The 20143-nt window shown below is 35.8% G+C and overlaps 2 protein-coding genes across 2 annotated transcripts; both read left to right on the top strand.

Annotated features, from left to right (window-relative positions):
* The first annotated feature begins 3343 nt into the window (after positions 1 to 3343).
* Positions 3344 to 3766, top strand: LOC110723610 (E3 ubiquitin-protein ligase RING1-like). The gene has a single exon (XM_021902983.1). It carries the CDS (start codon positions 3344 to 3346, stop codon positions 3764 to 3766), a length of 423 nt encoding a protein of 140 aa, XP_021758675.1.
* Positions 3767 to 5681: 1915 nt separating this feature from the next.
* Positions 5682 to 6161, top strand: LOC110723519 (E3 ubiquitin-protein ligase RNF126-like). The gene has a single exon (XM_021902893.1). The coding sequence runs from the start codon at positions 5682 to 5684 to the stop codon at positions 6159 to 6161; it is 480 nt and encodes a 159-aa protein (XP_021758585.1).
* The last annotated feature ends 13982 nt before the right edge of the window (positions 6162 to 20143 follow it).

Raw genomic sequence — 20143 nt, 5'->3', positions numbered from 1 at the left:
CCCTTTATTAATGAAAGGTTTTAAAAAGAGGCTGGAAATAAATCTAGTATCGAAATTTAGCAAAATAAAAAGAAGATGGCATAATAATTTAAAATTTTAAAAGTGAAAAGTAAATTTAAAAACACAAAAACAAATTAAATTAGGTTTGTTAAAGAGTTTGTCAGAAAAAATTAGATATTAAGTGTATTATTCAATTCGTTTGCCTTGTAGTAAATGCTTCCGATATCAAATTAAAACTATCCTTGTTATTTTTTTTTATTTACAAACTTTATGTATTCTTTTTAAAATCTTTGTAACGAGTATTATTACATTTACCTTTTATCGTTGTTTTTCATTAATTCTGACAATTATCTTGATCATTTGATTTGTAATTAATTGGATTCATAAATGAACTAATATTAGTATTGTTTTTTTTTTTTTTTTGGAACAATGAAATTGATTATGTATTTGATTGATGACAAGGGTTAAATCGGTCGCTACAATCTAACTCTCAATCAAACAATACTTATACGAACACCCTATAACCAAGTACAATGGCAAATAAAGGTTCGGTCCACGAGGAACGAGAGTAATTGCAAATCAATCTTAAACCTAAGCTAGTTCGAAATCAATGGAAAATGGCGTTCTAAAATACTACTAATAAGATGGAATAAATCAATAAACTAAGACACTAGGGAGAACGGGAATCCGCCTAACCATTGGTAACTAAGCAACAAGGAATCACAGAGACAAACGGGATATGCAAAGACTATAAGTCTGATCAATATCATGTGATAGGAAGACAACGGGCAATACTAAGCTTGGATTTCTCATGCACTTAACATTACTCGATACATAATCAAACCACATTCAATAATGAAATACTCAATTCACAATCTCTTGTTCAAATCAAGAATATCATGCAATCAAATTCAAGATTCTAGGTTAGCTACTCCTATTATAATGAATTAACATGCAATCGCATATAATCAATTTAATCACAATCCGTTTATCAAATCAATCCTCAATTACATAGATTACCTAGGCCGGGTTTCATCCCGAAACCCTAGCTAGGAGACTACTCACACATATTCATAATCAAAGCAATAATGAATTCCAAAAGCATAATAGATATAAACATGAATTCTGATTAAGGAATAATAAAGCTTGATTAATAAACAAGAATGAATAATACCAATTGTATTGATGCGAATCAATGGAAAAGTTCAGAACTTTGATATCCGTCGTCAATGAATAATACAAAGAACCTTCGCAAATCTTGCTTCAAATCAATCCAAGAAAACTAAAATCTCTAGGAAATTCTCTAAGAAAACTAATGAATCTCTAATACTAAGAACGTTCTCCAATAACTCCCTACAAAAGCTCTCGAAACTATCTCTAAAACTGTCTCCGGAATCCTCTTAAAGTTGGGCCTTATATACGTCTTCTAATTCGGAGAAGTCAAGCGCGCAGTTATCCCTGGATCAGCACGGCCGTGCTGTATTTGGCACGGCCGTGCTAGCTTGTCAGTAAGTAAACCGGGTTTCTTCTTCAAATTGGCACGGCCGTGCTATATATGGCACGGCCGTGCAGCTTCCTGGCACGGCCGTGCTGAATTTGGCACAGCCGTGCTAATGCCTGGCACGGCCGTGCTGAATCTGGCACGGCCGTGCTGAATCTGGCACTAGCACGGGCATGGAAATTGGCTTGGCACGGCCGTGCTAATGCCTGGCACGGCCGTGCTGAATCTGGCACGGCCGTGCTAATGCCTGGCACGGCCGTGCTGAATCTGGCACGGCCGTGCAGCATAGGCAGGAAGGTTGCAGGCACTTTGGTCTTCTTAAAACAGTCACAACTTCTTATCCAGAGCTCCGTTTAAGGCGTGCAATATATCGTTGGAAAGCTCTTTAAGTCTACTTTCCAATGCAATTGGAATCACTCCATTATCATTTGTATACCGAAAGTTGTGAGAAAAATAGTGAACAGGTGTCATATTTGTGAACTGTTCTGCCTTGTCTGCTACTTAACTTGCCTTTCAAGGCCTTGAGAACCGCAGCAAAGCCTTAGCTTGGTGGACTAGGATCGATAATAGCCTGATTACGCACCAATGGTTCGGGGCTCGACATAACTTGGTCAACTATACCTGTTATCACACCAAAAACAGACCGAAACCCGTGAAGCAAGTAATATGAAGGAAACGAGTGTAACAAGGCAATAAACTACCAAAACGGGCCTAAATACATCCAAAATCACCCATTTATATGCCTTAAAGCGCGCCTTAATGTGCGCTTGTCAATTGAATTTGTGATTTTGTAATGTATGTGCATGGACACTTAAGATAATAAACTGTAAAATAATTTTTATTAATAATATCTTACGGTGTAACAAATATAATGAGTTGCAGTGAGTTCCAATATTTAATTGATGAACATGTCAACTTCCCCTTGTTTTGACCTTTTTTGTGCAAAATTCGATTCGTTCTTTCCATGTTTACAAGTCTGTACAGTTACAAGTTTCATCGATCTTAATTTTCTAGAACTAGATGTCATAAGCCGAAGCCAGATTTGTAAACATCCGTTCATACCAAATTGATAGTATTTACATCATGTCAATAAAATTTTATTGAAAACCAACAGGTATTGTTTTCTTTTTGACAATGTTTTTCTAATTAATATCAAAAATATTATTTGTGTCCCAATAATCTTAGGGTAAAAGCACATAACATAACGGTTAGGCCCCGTTCTCTTCACCTTATTTTCGTTGAACTGAAATTATTTTTACTGAAACAAAATTATATTTAATTTGCTGAACTTAGATTATTTTTACTGAACTTAAATTAATTTTACTGAACTGAAATTATTTTTGTTGAACTGAAATTATTTTTACTGATTTTATATTTTATAAGAAAACTAAATTTTACTGAACTGAACTTATTTTTATTGAATTGAAATTATTTTTACTTTAATTTACTGAATTGGACTTATTTTTACTAAAATAAAAATATTTTTACTTAATATTATTTATTTTTAAGGTGAAGAGAACAAAAGCCTTGTATAACAAGCTAAATGAACCTACAAAAAATTAGGAAACTAATCGAAACTACTTAACATTATCTTATCCTTTAAGATCCTAAAATATAATCATAATTCATAAGATCGATATGATGTATTCCTTTAATAATATAAAGTTATAAACCACCAAACTTACCTTTTTTCTTTCATCAATACTTATTAATATCACCAAAAAGAAAACTGTAGGCTGATTATTTTTATTTACGACGTGAGACTATATTGTAGAGGTACGGACGGACATCGTCAAACAAGAACACTTTCGATCATTACTTCATTAGCATAATTAATCAACGATGTCATCATTAAGCCATGATGATCAACAACTTGTTGCAACAATTTTTCGTATTACTGCCGAAGATTTTCTCATGGGAATGGAAGATCCTAGTACGGAATTCAGATACAACAGAGAGTTCCTTATAATCTTATATGGCGTCGAAGACATGACCGAGGATGGAGTAATACCGACGGGTGTGGTGCCTGCAGACGAGTCATTCGTGGCAAGCTTGGAAATCAAGAAAGCTAGTGAAGAGTTGGCTAATAGTGGTGAAGTTTGTTCGGTTTGTCTTGAAGGGTGGAAAGTAGGTGATGATGTTAAGTATTCGCCTTGTAAACATTGCTTTCATCCGGCTTGTGTTGATAAGTGGTTCAAGATTAATCACTTCTGCCCACTTTGTCGATTCGAGTTGCCGCCGACGAGAGATGCTAGAGGTGTTTGATCTTTGTATCTTTGCAAGAACAAAGACATAGGAGTATTGCTAGTAGTACATGGTCATTATTATTGTTTCTTTTCTTTCCTTCAACAGAGAATATTAGTTTGTTGAAGATTAATTACAATTTGTATTATTAGTTTACCTTATTAATGTGAAATCCAAAGCAAGTTATATAACTCTCATTAAAATTAGCCTTGTAATAATGTGTTTTTTTTTTTTTCATTCTTTAATTTTTAATGAGTATTATTACTTGTACCTTTTCGTTGTTTATCATTAATTTCGACAATTATCTTTTGATAGAGGTTAATGTGTTATCAATTTATACTTCATTGAATTTATCGCTATGTACATAGACATTAAAATTATACACTCATAAAATATTTCTTATTACTGGTTTAATATTTGAATCTTTGTAAGAACAAAGGCATAAGATCATACTAGCAGTTGTCGATTCGAGTTGCCGCCGACGAGAGATGCTAGAGCCTAGAGGTGCTTGATCTTTGTATCTTTGTAAGAACAGAGACATAGGAGCAATGCTAGTAGTAGTACATGGTCATTATCATTATAATGGTTTCTTTTCTTTCGTTCAACAGAGAATATTATTAGAATTTACTCTTTCTTTAGTTGTAATTAGCTTCTTTTTTATTCTTTACTCCGTAGCTTGTTTAAGATTAATTACAATTGGTAGTATTAGTTTACCTTATTAACGTGAATTCCAAAGCAAGTTATATAACTCTCATTAGCCTTGTAATGTATTCTTTTATCATTCTTAAATTTTTTATGAGTAATATTACTTGTACCTTTTCGTTGTTTTTCATTAATTTTGGCATTTATCTTTTGGTTAACGTGTTATCAATTTATACTTCATTGAACTTATCGCTATGTAACATTAAAATTATACACTCCTAAATATTTCTTTATTACTAGCTTATAGAGAATAAAATATTACTTAGGTTTTACTATTATTGATTCTTCTATATTCCATAGCTTAAGATAAATTACAGTTCGTATGGTTGCTTTTCATTAATTCCGGCAATAGTCTTTCACGTGTTATCGATATATACAAGATAGAATTTATCGATTTGTAATTAATTAATTATATTCATTATATTGATTGTAACTTACCATAATTCACAATAGAGGTTCTTTAGAAAATTAGAAACAGATATTTTCATATGCCCTTATCCTTAAGATGTTGGGATTCTAAACTTAAAAATAGGTGTTGACGCGTTGCAGTAACAATTTTGTTGATATGTTGATATTGGAAATAAACATACTGTATATTTTATGTAAGAAGAATGGTTAACATACTCCGTAATATTTTCTTCCTTATTTTTGAAGATCATTAATCAATTGCAATTATACCAAATTGAGAGTAATTAATAATACATCATGTCAACTGAATTAAAAGTAAGCTATAAACAAATTAAGTGAAGGGTACAAGTAAATTAAGGCCCTGTTCCTTTTACCTTAAAAAAAATAATATTATGTAAAAATAATTTCAATTCAATAAAAATAAGTTCAATTCAGGAAAATTAATTTCAATTCAGTAAAAATAATAAGTTAAGTTTAGTAAAATTCAGTTGTCTTAAAGAAGAATTATAATAGAAAATCAGTAAAAATAATTTTAGTTCCACAAATATAATTTTATTTCAGTAAAAATAATTTTAATTCTATAAAAATAAGGTGAAGTGAACGGGACCTAAGTGAGTGGTAGATAATTAAGACAAATATCTCTTTAAACAGGTTACCAACATTTAATTTATTATTATATAAACCACCAAAATTTACCTATATTTTTTCATCAATACTCTTTCAATACCACTAAAAAAAAAGTGTAGGCTCATTATTTGCGAGTCTATATTGTATTTTGGTACGCACATCGTAACTTTCGATCGTCATTAGCATAATTGAGTAAACAATGTCATCAATAAGCGAAGATTATCAACAACTCGGTGACCTAATTCTTTATCTTCCTGCCTTGGAGGATTATATCATGGACTTGGAAGATCTAACAGAACTCTGGTACGACAGCGAGACGAGAAGAATTGCCACCACAGCAAGCCGCATCTTGGAGATAATATATACATTACTCATAGATGGCCTTGAAGACACGACGAGCAAAGATGGAGTAATAATACCGACGAGTGTGGTGCCTGCGGACGAGTCATTCGTGGCAGGCTTGGAGATCAAGAAAGCTAGTGAAGAGTTGGCTAATAGTGGTGAAGTTTGTTCGGTTTGTCTTGAAGGATGGAAAGTAGGAGATGATGTCAAGTACTCGCCTTGTAGACATTGCTTTCATCCCGGTTATGTTGATAAGTGGTTCAAGATTAATCACTTCTGTCCACTTTGTCGATTCGACTTGCCGTCTGCGAGAGATGTTAGAGACCAAGGCGTTTGAACTTTGAATCTTTGCAAGAAAAAAGACATAGGAGTAACGTAATACTAGTAGTGCGTGGTAGTCATTTTATTGTTTCTTTTCTTTTAATTTAATTAGGTTTTAGCTTCTTTTAATAAAAAATAGGTTTTAGCTAGCCATTTTACTAGCTTAAGAGAAATTACACAGTTTGTATTATTAGTTTACCTTATCAATGAGGAATCCAATGCAAGTTTCCATTAAGGGGGTGTTTGGCATCAAATTAGTAAATGTAAGGGAATGGAAACAAATTAGGAGGGGAAAGGGTAATATATAGTGTTACCCTTACTAGTTGTTTGGTATTACTAAGGAAACGTAAACAATTATAACTAATCTCTTTCCTCTTGTTTGGCATAGATAACTTGAAAACAAATAGCTATCCTTCTAATCTTTGATGTCTTGGCTAACTTTTGATATACATTATACAATGTAGAGCAACACTAATTACCATAATATATCACATGCTAGTAGAGGTGTCCACCGTGCGAGTCGTGCGAGCTGGGTTAGGGTTAGGTGGGTCGCGGGTTGGGGTTTCATGACACACGGCACGACACACGTAGGGTAGGGTGGGCCGGGTCGTGGGTTGGGTCGGAGAAGTTGGACACACCAGGGTTAGGTTCGTGGGTTAGACGAGTCGTGGGTGGGTCGAGCTGGGTTTGTGGGTTAGACGGATCGTGGGTGGGTCGAGCTGGGTTTGTGGGTTAGACGGGTCATGGGTGGGTCGAGCTAGGTTCGTGGGTTAGACGGGTCAAGGTGGGTTAGTGAGTTAGGGTGGGTCGAAGGGTGGGTTAGTGGGTTAGGGTCGGGTGGGTTTGTGGGTTAGGTGGGTTAGGGTCGGGTGGGTTAGTGGGTTAGGGTCGGGTGGGTTTGTGGGTTAGGTGGGTTAGGGTCGGGTGGGTTTGTGGGTTAGGTGGGTTAGGGTCGGGTGGGTTAGTGGGTTAGGGTCGGGTGGGTTTGTGGGTTAGGTGGGTTAGGGTCGGGTGGGTTTGTGGGTTAGGGTCGGGTGGGTTCGTGGGTTAGGGTCGGGTGGGTTGTGTGGTGTTTTAATTTTTACAAAATTAACAATTTGATGGCTTGCTCTTAATTAAGATGCCTACGTATCCTTATATTATAAAATAAGGAATCAAAGCCAGCGTAGTTCTTATATTGTACTTCTTTTGAAATTTGGGGGGGGGGCTTGGACCTATCTTTAGAAAACTAAAATTTAATTTTGCAATTAAATTGTAATTTTCGAAAAATAAGTTGCCTACGTATCCCGAAAGAATCAAAGCCCATGTAGTTCTTAGCGTACCTGATTTAGACTTTTCTAGCCACCCATGTTTGTTGCATCATCATCCCCGGAAGCTGCATCATCCGTTGACGACTCCAATATCATCACAGGATCATCTTCATCGTCTTCGTCTTCCTTTAAACCTTGAGTTCTTCTTTCAGCTTGATCCCAATCTTTCTTACAAACACAAATTTGAATGCTTTCCGGAGTTAAGCGAGATCTTTTTTCATCTAACACTCTTCTACCTGCACTAAAAGCAGACTCGGAAGCAACAGATGAAGCGGGAACTGCAAGTATATCTTTTGCAATTCTCGCCAATATAGGAAAACTTTTTTTATGTTCTTGCCACCATTTTATAATTTGAAAGTTGTTGTTGGTCTCATGTTGATATGACAAATAATCATTAATAGCAAGTGTTGAAGAAGATGATGATGAGAATGATGTAGATGCTTTGTGTTTTTTTTTTCATAACTTTATCAAGAAAACCAAAACTAGAATCGGAAGTGCTAGTAGTAGTTGGTGTTGCCAAATCAAAACCATAAATAGATGCATAATGATCATAAAGGTCTCCCAAAACAGATTTGCATTTGTTAATATATTCACTAACATCATAATCGATACTTAAACTTGTATAATAAAATTCTAAAAGATTTTCCAAACCTTCAGCTTTGACACCGGGGTCAAGAATAGCAGCAATTCCATAAATGATTGGAAATTCACTAAAATAAGTATGCCACTTACGTTTCATGCTATCAAGAACGGGACGAAGTCCATCAATCTTCATATGCTCTTCGATGGTGTGAACAACTTTAACACACTCAATTATGACTAAATGAACGTTAGGCTCATAAATATAAGAGAAAATATGAGTTGCACTATCAAAAGCATTTAAAACATCACGAACAAAAGAAGCATTAGTCCAATGACTTTCGGTTATTAACTCAGTAGGATCAACACGAGTCTCATTGTAAAGTTGGGTCAAAATATCACGATACTTTATAGCATCACTCAACAACTTGAAAGTAGAATTCCAACGGGTAGGGGTATCAATAGACCATTGTCTTTTCTTAAGACCTCTCTCTTTACACATAGCTATGTACTTTCTTCTAACTGACTGAGTAATCCTAATCCATTTTATAACTGTTCTAATTGGGTTTAGCAATGGTTGCAACTCAGCGAGACCCTCTTGAACAGACAAATTCAAAATATGAGCACAACATCTAACATGCAAGAGACTACCACCCAACAACAAATTCAACTCGGAGTCATTTTTCAAATAGTCAATACACTTTGTGTTTGCAGTTGCATTATCAAGAGACAAAGAAAAAACTTTATTATTCAAGTGAAATTCTTTTAAACAATCCAAAATACGAACTTTGATGTTAAAACCGGTATGCCTTTCTTCCATAGCTTGAAAACATAGTATACGTTTTTGAATAAACCAATCATCATCCACCCAATGAGCAGTAATGCAAAGAAAAGGTTCGCCAAAACTAGAAGTCCATGTATCACTTGTAAAACTAACACGACCATCAAAAGTACGAAATAATTCAATCAAACCACTCCTATACTTATAATAAGAAGTTTGTGTATAACGTCTTAGGGTATTTCGGGGGACACGAGTAAATGCAGGTTGTAATGCAACTTTATTAAAATGCTCAACGTTTGCATTTTCACCGTAACTAAAAGGGTATTCATTAGCAATAACTAAAGTACTCATTTCATCAATCATTCTATCTTTATTATAAATGAAAGGTGTACCTCCGCCGGGTTGGTTCATGTATCCACCCAATTGTGTTTGGACGCCACCCCCCGAAGGACGGGGGCCATTTTCGAACAAGTCGTGTTTATTTTGCAAATGCCGACTCAAGGTTCCGGTTCCATCTCCCGTTTTCCAATTATATGACTTGACATTTGCACCTAGCGCCTTGCAAACTAGGCATGTACACGTGAACCTCTTTGGTTGACCAGGTTGCCATCCCGGGGGTGTGACCTCAACTCGTTCAAAATGTTTCCACACCCAAGAAAAATGTGCTCGACCTCTACTTTCACCGCCACCACCTTTCATAAATCAAATTATTAAAATTAATTTTTAAATGCTATTCATGAAAATAAGCTTTTAAATTTTAAATATTTTAATTATACTTATTTAAACGCATTTTTCATGGTAATTAACTAATTGTAAATCATAGAAAATTGGAAACTAAACTAACTTTATAATCATTAATAATAGTTTTTTTAAATATTCATAACAATAAAAATTTAATTAGAAATTACCTTGAGATGAAGGTTGAGATGTTGGTTGCGATGGAGGTGGCATAGTTGAACTTGATGATTGGTGGGACTCGTGGGAGAAATGTTGTGGTGGAGACGTTTGAATATTTTGCCTATCTCCTAAACCATAATCTCCATATTCATTGACAAATTGGTTTAAATTTTCCGTATTAATTTCATACGAAAAATTTGCACCACCACTCCTTTGGTTACCACTTCGACCACCACTTTGACTCCTTCCCATTCCTCCTCTTGAGCTCATTTTTTTTTTGTATGATTACTAATTATAATATGGAGAAGAACTTTTTTTTTTTAGAATCTTAAGAATACTAATAATAATATTAAGGAGATTTTTTTTAACAAAAATATAACTCTATATAACACTTGAGAATTTGAGAACAATAAGAATTTTTAAGTAAGAGAGAAAGAAAGCTTGAATTTGTGTGGAAATTTGAGTGAAATGGAATTGGTATTTATAGGAAAAATAGAATGGATGATCATACACTTAAAAAACTAGCCGTTAGATACAAAAAACTAGCCGTTAGATACAAAAAACTAGCCGTTTTTTTTTTTTAAAATGGATGTTAGGCCGTGCGAATTGTGCGGGCTGTGCGGGCCGTGCGGGTTGTGCGGGCCGTGCGGGTCGTGCGAATTGTGCGGGTTGTGCGGGCCGTGCGGGTTGTGCCGGCCGTGCGGGTTGGGTGGGTCATGCGTGCGGGTTGGGTGGGTCATGCGTGCGGGTTAGGTGGGTTGGCTCGTGCGGGTTGGGTGGGTCATTCGTGCGGGTGGGCCGTGCGGGCTGGGTTGTGCCAGGTGGGTCGGGTTAGGTGGGTTCACGGGCTAGGTGTGTCGAATTAAATGAGTCAAAACGGGTTGTGCGATTTGGGTCGAATCAAACGGGTTAAACTGAGCTGGGTTGAAATGGGTTGTGTCGAAAATTTTGGACCCACGACACAACCCAGATTAAATCCGAGCTGTGCCGGGCTGTGCCGGATTGAAACCGGGTCGGACCCACGTGACCCACCAGCCGTGCGAGTTAGGGTGGGCTGGGTCCAACCCGGCCCACTGGCCACCTCTACATGCTAGATATATAGGCAAAGTCACATAAGTTGTTAATTACAAAAGCATTGAAATTCTAGTATTCTCAAAAAAAATAAAAAAAAATAAAAAAATAAAAGCATATAAATACCATTAAAACATTAACTCCAATAACAACTTATGTTCTTCCGCCATGAGAATTGTAGCAACCTCTAAAGCTTCGGGTGGAGAAATTCCATCTAACTTCATCACCTCATCCAAAACCTTGTTCACTTTTAACCAAACATCTTCTAACGGAAACGGTAACCCGATTCCGTTACTAACCCTATAAAAAGTCCATACGAAACATGCTCTAAGTTTATATAGTAAATGCTTCAGATGTTCTATAACTCTAATTAAAATTAGCCATGTTATGTATTCTTTTTTTTTTCCATTCTTTTTATGCGTATTATTACTTGTACCTTTTATACTCGTAGTTGTTTTTCATAAATTTTTTCACAGCAACTATCTTTTCATAAAATAATATCCCTTGTGTATTTATATAATCCTAAAACTAATCTAAAAAAAATTAAAGAAAATAAATAAGAAAATATAAATTAAATAAGTTGTAATATTATTGGACGGTATAAGATGATGTGGCACAAACAAGATGGACGGAATCGATGGACGAGATAATGGAACGATGCTCATTGCGTACATGCTGCTATTCACTAGCTGATACCCGCGGTCACAGGCATAGATGCGGGCTGGCAGTAGTGTTGGGCGCTTCGTGTGGGCGCGGGATTTACCCGTAGCAAATCATGCAGGTGGCTGACTGTATTGCTTGGATTAAAATGGCAATAACTTTTGTTATATAAGGCTTCTTGAGACGTGTGACCTATCATTGAAAATCTCCTTAAATCTAGTTTCCTGCACAACTTGGATCACTTCAATCCGATTTCTAGTACTCAAGTTATGATCAAAAGAGTGAACAATGGTCGGTTTTGACACTTTGTAAACCATAGTTTTTCTTCGTTTCTAAGTCAAATGCAATTCCGAAAAGTGCATGACGATCATTGTGGATGCTATTTTCATTTTCCATGCATAAAATACTTAGGGTCAACATCCATGAACATGAGATCTTCATTTAATAAACTCAATTCATCGACTTCCATCCAAATATCACCCGAATCAACTCCAAACACTACGAAAGCGTCCAAATGACTATGAAATCACCTGAAACATTAAAAAATACTTATGATTATTGTGTAATTATGTTATGATGATGTATACCTTAAGTGGATTTTACTTTTACCTTATGTATTTATGTTGTATGGATTTTTTTTTAATTATTTATGTAAATTGTTTTATAAATATATATCCCGTTGAATTGTTTTTGCCATACCCATTTTTTAAAATTTTGATTTTTCCGTATCTCGTCTCCGTATTCATACCCATTTTTGTCCCCGTATCCAAATATGTGCAACCTAGGACTTGTTCTCTTCACCTGAAAGGCTAAAACAAGGAGATTTGGTCTGATTTTCTTAAAGTCTAATCTGATTTAATAATTTGACTAAACTCTGACCGCATTTTAATAATAATCTATAAAGAAATTCATAATCAAAATGGATCTTGTTAGATTCGTCTCATTATGAATTTTTCAAATATGTAATTTTCATAATTTTTTATAATACAAAATTAACAATATTAAGCAATAAGTAAATGATAATTAAAAGTTCTGATCTAAATGTTTCTAATCTGATATGATATATATTTATTAAGGAATAAAACATAAGTACCTGAAATAAGTTGAAGAGAACATGTACCTAGTTAAAAGGTACGAAAGTAAACATAAAAAATAGATGGTGTATGAGAAATTGGACTCTTAAAATCTCCAATGTATGACATGAGTGATGTACTTAAAAATAAACTACACTGTTTTAAGGTTTTCAATGGTTTTCTATGTATTCAAAAATGCTCGGGTTACAGCATTTATACAAGTTCTACTTGCCTAATTGGGCTACAATTGCGGTCTGTAATCACTCCTTAATCACAGCCTGTAATCACTCTAAAAATCAGAGTGATTTGATTTAATTATCCTAAGTATAGAAAGAGGAGAGATTTACAGAACATTACAGAATAGTATAGAATATTCTGGATTTCTAACACTCCCCCTCAAGTTGGATGGTAGGATCTCTAACACCCAACTTGCTCAATGCTTGCCCAAACGCCTGTGTAGAAACAGCTTTAGTTAAGATATCTGCTAGTTGATCTTCTGATCGAACAAAAGGTAGAATTATCACTTTTCTATCTAGATGGTCTTTGATGAAGTGTCTGTCAATTTCCACGTGCTTTGTTCGATCATGCTGGACCGGGTTTTCAGATATGCGTATGGCAGCCATATTGTCGCAGTACAACTTACAACTTTTCTTTGGTGCATACCCAAGCTCCTGTAGGAGTTTTCTGATCCATAGCACTTCAGTAATTCCTTTTGCAATTCCCCTAAATTCTGCTTCAGCACTCGACATAGCAACTACCTTTTGTCGCTTACACTTCCACGAAACCAAATTTCCACCCACAAAAGTCAAATAACCAGAAGTCGATTTTCGACTGTCACGATCTGCTCCCCAATCTGCATATGTAAAGGCGTGAAGATCTAAATGGCCATGGTTCTCATAAATAACTCCCTTTCCAGGAGTCCCTTTTAAATACCTCAGAATCCGGTAAACTGCCTCAAGATGCTGCTTCTACGGTTTATGCATGAATCTGCTAACAACTCCAACTGCATAAGCTAAATCAGGCCGAGTATGAGACAAATATATTAGCTTTCCAACGAGTCTCTGGTACTGCGTCTGATTTACTGATTTAGCTCCTTCAATAATCTGGAGCCCATGGTTCATAACCATAGGAGTGTCGGCTGGTTTACAGTCTATCATACCTGTCTCTGTCAAGAAATCCAGGATATACTTCCTTTGAGATATATAGATACCCCTTTTTGACCTGAGTACCTCTATTCCCAGGAAATACTTAAGATTTCCAAGATCCTTCATTTCGAATTCCTTGAAAAGTTTCTCCTTCAATTGCTCTATTTCTTCTGTATCATCTCCTGTTATTATCATATCATCAACATATATGATAAGACAGGTAATTGCAGTACCTCTTCTTTTGAGAAACAAGGTATGATCTGCATTGCTTTGTTTGTATCCGAACTTCTTCATTGCCACAATGAATCTTCCAAACCACGCCCTTGGTGACTGTTTCAGTCCATACAAGGATTTCTTCAGTCTACAACCTTCACCTTTACCAAAGCCATGTGAGAACCCTGGTGGAGCTTCCATATAGACTTCTTCAGAAAGATCTCCATGAAGGAATGCGTTTTTTACATCGAACTGATAGAGGGGCCAATCTTTGTTCGCTGCAACTGAAAAAAGCACTCTGATAGTGTTGAAGTTCGCTACTGGAGAGAAAGTTTCATCATAATCTATCCCATAAGTTTGCGTGTACCCTTTAGCTACCAGCCTTGCTTTATATCTTTCAATGCTGCCATCTGCTTTACGTTTTATTGTAAAGACCCATTTGCAGCCTACGGGTTTTTTCCCAGTAGGTAGGGTACACTTTTCCCAAGTCTTATTTCGGACCAGTGCATTTATTTCTTCCTCCATAGCTGATTTCCAGTTTTTACTTCTAAGAGCTTCTTCTGTTGTGGCGGGAGTGCTTTCAGAGTATAAGGCTGCACTGTAGCTCTTTACTCCTTGGGATAGATTTCCCTCTCCTGGCTTGCTCACAGGATATTTTGATCTTTGGGCTTCAAATTCTGGATCATACCTCTTGGGAGGAACACCTCTTGTGCTCATTGGTGGCAACTCATACCTGCCATGTGCAGGACTCAACGACTGATCTTCCCTTGAACCTGGTACTACATTTTCACTTTCAGAAGGTACATTAGTAGATTCAGGTGACCTAGAATCAGAAATATGGCTCGATTCTGGTGTACATACCTCTATTTCATTTTGAACTGGAGACTCAGACATATTTGGATTAGTAGGCATGATATTAGGAAGATCGAGCTGTATAGTGTTATCAGTTGCCTCGACGGTATCGCCTACCAGTTCTTTTGGGTCAGGAACATTCAGTTCTGGATAGACCAACCAGCTTAGATCCTCACTAGGGCTCTCCCCCTGAGATCGAAGGTGGTGATAATAAAATTCTGTTTCGACAAAGTCACAATCCATAGTAGTATACAATCGGTTTGCAACTGGGTCGTAACAACGGTATCCTTTTTGGTTAGTTCCATACCCCACAAAGACACACTTGACAACCCGTGGTTCTAGCTTATTTCTATTCCGTTTGGGTAGATGTACATACACAACACAACCGAAGACTCTAGGTGGTAATGAGTGGGCAGTAGGAACACTGACATGGTTTTTAAGGGTGTCTAATGGAGTAGAAAAATGTAGGCTTTTTGTAGGTAGGCGGTTGGTGAGGTAATTGGCTGTGGAAATGGCCTCAGGCCAGTAATAAGCAGGAACAGAAGATTCTATCATCATGGCCCGAGTCATTTCCAGGAGAGTTCGGTTTTTTCTTTCTGCTACTCCATTTTGTTGCGGAGTGTCAGGACATGTGGTTTGGTGAATAAGGCCATTTGTTTGGATGAAGGTTTCCATATCAATGTTTTTATACTCGGTTCCATTATCAGACCTGAGAATTCTAATTTGGGTTTGAAATTGTGTTTGGGCCATTTTGTAGAAGGAGACAAAGGTGTTAAAGACATCAGACTTATTTCTAAGAAAATAAACCCAACTCATCCTAGTGCAATCATCGATAAAGGTAACATAATATAGAAAACCATGTTTATTAAACTCTGGAGCTGGACCCCATACATCAGAATGGATTAAAATTAACGGTTTATCAGTTCGACTCGTACTACTTGGATAAAAATGTTTATGACTCTTTGCAACAATACAAGCCTCACAATCAAAAACAAAATTCGAACTCGAAAGGGAAGGGAAGAGTTTTTTTAAATACCCAAGAGACGGATGACCTAAACGCCTATGCCAAGTCCAAAGCTGTTGTTCAACTGTCCCGCGAACAAGCGCTGCTTTACCATGTTGAGGCATCCGAGTAACATAATACAGACCGCCTTCTTCAGTACCATGCCCAATAATCTTCCCTGTCCGAGAATCCTGAACAGTACATCCACGAGAATTCATAAGAACAGTACAGTTTAAGTCCTTTGTCAATTGGCTAATAGAAAGTAATTTATGGGATAAGTCCGGTATAAAGAGGCAATTAGGTAGTTTGATGTTATCAGAAATTTTGAAAACACCCGACCCCTTTGTTTTAATTACCTCTCCGTTGGCTGTTTGTATATGGTCCTTTTTTGGTGTATGGATTTTTTCGAGATCGTTGATATCAAAAGTCATAGTGTATGTTGCTCCACAATCGAAAATCCACCTATTATTTTTATTGGGTTTGCACATTAAGCCAACAGATTTTTTATGAGAGTTTGAATGGGTAGGTTCACTAAATTTCTGTTCTAAGTCCACATGCTCAATCTGTTGTTCTAGGTCCACGGTTTTGGGCTTAACACAAATGGGCTGAAATGAATTTTTAAGAGGTATACTCTCCTGATTTTTGTAGTCATATAAATAGGAGTCTAAGGTTTCATCCTTCATACCTTCTTCTTTATTTTCTTTCAAACCTGATTTTGTAGCAGTGGTGGCTGCTGCTGCCGTTACTCCTCCTTCACCTGTCGCTGGTGCTTCGCCGGTGCTCAGAGCTGCCTTACCGGTACTACCTCTTCCTCCTTTCTTCTTTCGTTCAGTCCACCACTCCGGGTACCCTATTATTTTGAAGCACCCATCCTTGGTGTGGCGAGTACCGCCGCAATGAGTACACTTGAGTCCCGATTTTTCATCTTCTCGCCGGAAAACCGGTTTCTCTGCCCTTCCTTTGGCCGCAAAACCACTCCCGATCTCCGATGATTGGGTAGATGAGGAAATCGGGGTGGTTGTTCCGGTTGATTTCATGATTCCGCGGCAAGCCACTTCTCTTCTGATGGTGGCGAACGCCTCTTCAGGGGTTGGAAGGGGTTCTCTGTTGAGGATGTCCCTCCGATCTTTGTCGAATGAGTCATCAAGTCCGGCAAGAAATTGGTATAACCTGTTGTTCGATTAAAGGTATATTTGTCATTTGGGCTAGTCATTGGATTAGGAACTCTTCTATCAATTTCCTTCCATATTGTTGTTAACTTGCTATAATAGACCTCTACTGGGTCTATCCCTTGCTGCATCTTGTTTTCCCGGACCGTAAGGTCGAAGATTTGGAGTCCGTCTTTGCTGCCTCCGTATAAAGTTTCAATCCCCTTCCACAAGTCTCTTGCGGTTGGGTAATCCAAAAACTGATTTTGCAGTTCTGGATCAATGTTTACGATAATCCATGACCTTACCAACGAGTCCCGCTGAGTCCATCTGGTGTATTCTGGGTCCTCAGGCAGCGGTGGTGAGGCTGTGATATGATTGAACCTCCCCCTGCCTTCGAGTTCCAACTGCATCAGTTTGGACCATTTCATAAAATTTTTATGGTTTAGTTTTTCTGGGATTTGGATGGGTTGATTTGGAATGTCTGTGGTTGTTTTAGTGGTGTTTAACTTTGATAAAAGTTGCATTAAAGCTTCCATGGTCACTGGTTGTTGTACAACCTCTTTGCTGTCTGTTTCCATGGTAGATGATGTTGCCTGATCGTCTCCGATTACCGGAAAAACGAACCTGGCTCTGATACCAACTTAAAAATAAACTACACTGTTTTAAGGTTTTCAATGGTTTTCTATGTATTCAAAAATGCTCGGGTTACAGCATTTATACAAGTTCTACTTGCCTAATTGGGCTACAATTGCGGTCTGTAATCACTCCTTAATCACAGCCTGTAATCACTCTAAAAATCAGAGTGATTTGATTTATTTATCCTAAATATAGAAAGAGGAGAGATTTACAAAACATTACAGAATAGTATAGAATATTCTGGATTTCTAACAGATGTTATGACTAAAACTACGGATCAGCTTCATCACTACAAGTTTTTTGACAAGTAACCTATTGTATTTTAGACAACTGGCAACTTAGGACCTTTTGTAACACCCCGATCCCAAACAAATTATGGAGGGGCCTATTGTCACGAAATGCGCATCAAGGGCCAACAACTGTGCTCACAGTCCAACACGAGTCCTTCCGCGCGCACTTTGTCCTCACTCATGCGCACCCCGAGAAAACTTCTCAGGAGGTCACCCATCCCAAGACTACTCCCAACCAAGCACGCTTAATTCTGGAGTATCTTGGCAAATGAGCTCCCCAAAAAAGAAGATGTGCCTTATTGGTATGAGTAGTATATTAAACTCCTTTAAAGCAATCATGAGGGGTATTACACCTTTTTCCTCCCAAAATACAATTACCTAACATTACTTACCTAACTGCAGTTACTCTAAAAGACAAAAGTGAAAAACCTCATGAACGCATTGGTCATAGGTCATTTAATGCTACAATTTAGAGTATGTCATACTTTGTATAAGGCTAATATGAGTTAAGATCAGCCTAATATCATAAAAGGGTCAATAGACCAAATTGGTGATAAAAAAGACCCTTAGTAACAATATGGTAAAAAAAAAATAACTCTGGCGACAATTTGGTAAATAAAATTATCTCATGCGACATTTAACCCCAAAAGTACAAAAATTTCCGACAAATTACTCGCGAATACTTAAATTAGTTCGTTTTTTGTGGTTTTTTTTTTACCAACCCTTTTTATGGAAATAACAATTTCAAGAAAAAAAAAAAACTTTTTAAGTATCAATTTTCACTTAAGTTTCATACCCTTAATTAATAAAAGGTTTTAAAAAGAGGCTAGAAATAAATTTAGTATCGAAATTTAGCAAAATAAAAAGAAGATGGCATAATAATTTAAAATTTTAAAAGTGAAAAGTAAATTTAAAAACACAAAAACAAATTAAATTAGGTTTGTTAAAGAGTTTGTCAGAAAAAATTAGATATTAAGTGTATTATTCAATTCGTTTTCCTTGTAGTAAATGCTTCCGATATCAAATTAAAATTATCTTTGTTATTTTTTTTTTATTATTATTTACAAACTTTATGTATTCTTTTTAAAATCTTTGTAACGAGTATTATTACTTTTACCTTTTATCGTTGTTTTTCATTAATTCTGACAATTATCTTGATGATTTGATTTGTAATTAATTGGATTCATAAATGAACTAATATTAATATTGTTTTTTTTTTTTTTTGGAACAATGAAATTGATTATATATTTGATTGAATTTGTGATTTTGTAATGTATGTGCATGGACACTTAAGATAATAAACTGTAAAATAATTTTTATTAATAAAATCTTACGGTATAACAAATATAATGAGTTGCAGTGAGTTCCAATATTTAATTGATTAACATGTCAACTTCCCCTTGTTTTGACCTTTTTTGTGCAAAATTCGATTCGTTCTTTCCATGTTTACAAGTCTGTACAGTTACAAGTTTCATCGATCTTAATTTTCTAGAACTAGATGTCATAAGCCGAAGCCAGATTTGTAAACATCCGTTCATACCAAATTGAGAGTATTTACATCATGTCAATAAAATTTTATTGAAAACCAACAGGTATTGTTTTCTGTTTGACAATTTTTTCTAATTAATATCAAAAATATTATTTGTCTCCCAATAATCTTAGGGTAAAAGCACATAACATAACAGTTAGGCCCCGTTCTCTTCACCTTATTTTCGTTGAACTGAAATTATTTTTATTGAAACATAATTATATTTAATTTGCTGAACTTAGATTATTTTTACTGAACTTAAATTAATTTTACTGAACTGAAATTATTTTTGTTGAACTGAAATTATTTTTACTGATTTTATATTTTAATTCTTTTTTAAGAAAACTAAATTTTACTGAACTGAACTTATTTTTATTGAATTGAAATTATTTTTACTTTAATTTACTGAACTGGACTTATTTTTACTAAAATGAAAATATTTTTACTTAATATTATTTATTTTTAAGGTGAAGAGAACAAAAGCCTTGTATAACAAGCTAAATGAACCTACAAAAAATTAGGAAACTAATCGAAACTACTTAGCATAATCTTATCCTTTAAGATCCTAAAATATACTATACATAATCATAATTCATAAGATCGATATGATGTATTCCTTTAATAATATAAAGTTATAAACCACCAAACTTACCTTTTTTCTTTCATCAATACTTATTAATATCACCAAAAAGAAAACTGTAGGCTGATTATTTTTATTTACGACGTGAGACTATATTGTAGAGGTACGGACGGACATCGTCAAACAAGAACACTTTCGATCATTACTTCATTAGCATAATTAATCAACG

The sequence above is a fragment of the Chenopodium quinoa genome, unplaced genomic scaffold (genome assembly GCF_001683475.1).
Source record: "Chenopodium quinoa cultivar QQ74 unplaced genomic scaffold, ASM168347v1, whole genome shotgun sequence".
NCBI classification, from domain to species: Eukaryota; Viridiplantae; Streptophyta; class Magnoliopsida; order Caryophyllales; family Amaranthaceae; genus Chenopodium; species Chenopodium quinoa.
Note: the sequence above shows the minus strand (reverse complement) of the source record. Positions and strands in the feature narration are given on the sequence as shown.

Excerpts from the sequence above, each read along its gene's own strand:
- LOC110723610 (XM_021902983.1), top strand. The coding sequence starts at position 3,344 with ATGTCATCATTAAGCCATGATGATCAACAACTTGTTGCAACAATTTTT.
- LOC110723519 (XM_021902893.1), top strand. The coding sequence starts at position 5,682 with ATGTCATCAATAAGCGAAGATTATCAACAACTCGGTGACCTAATTCTT.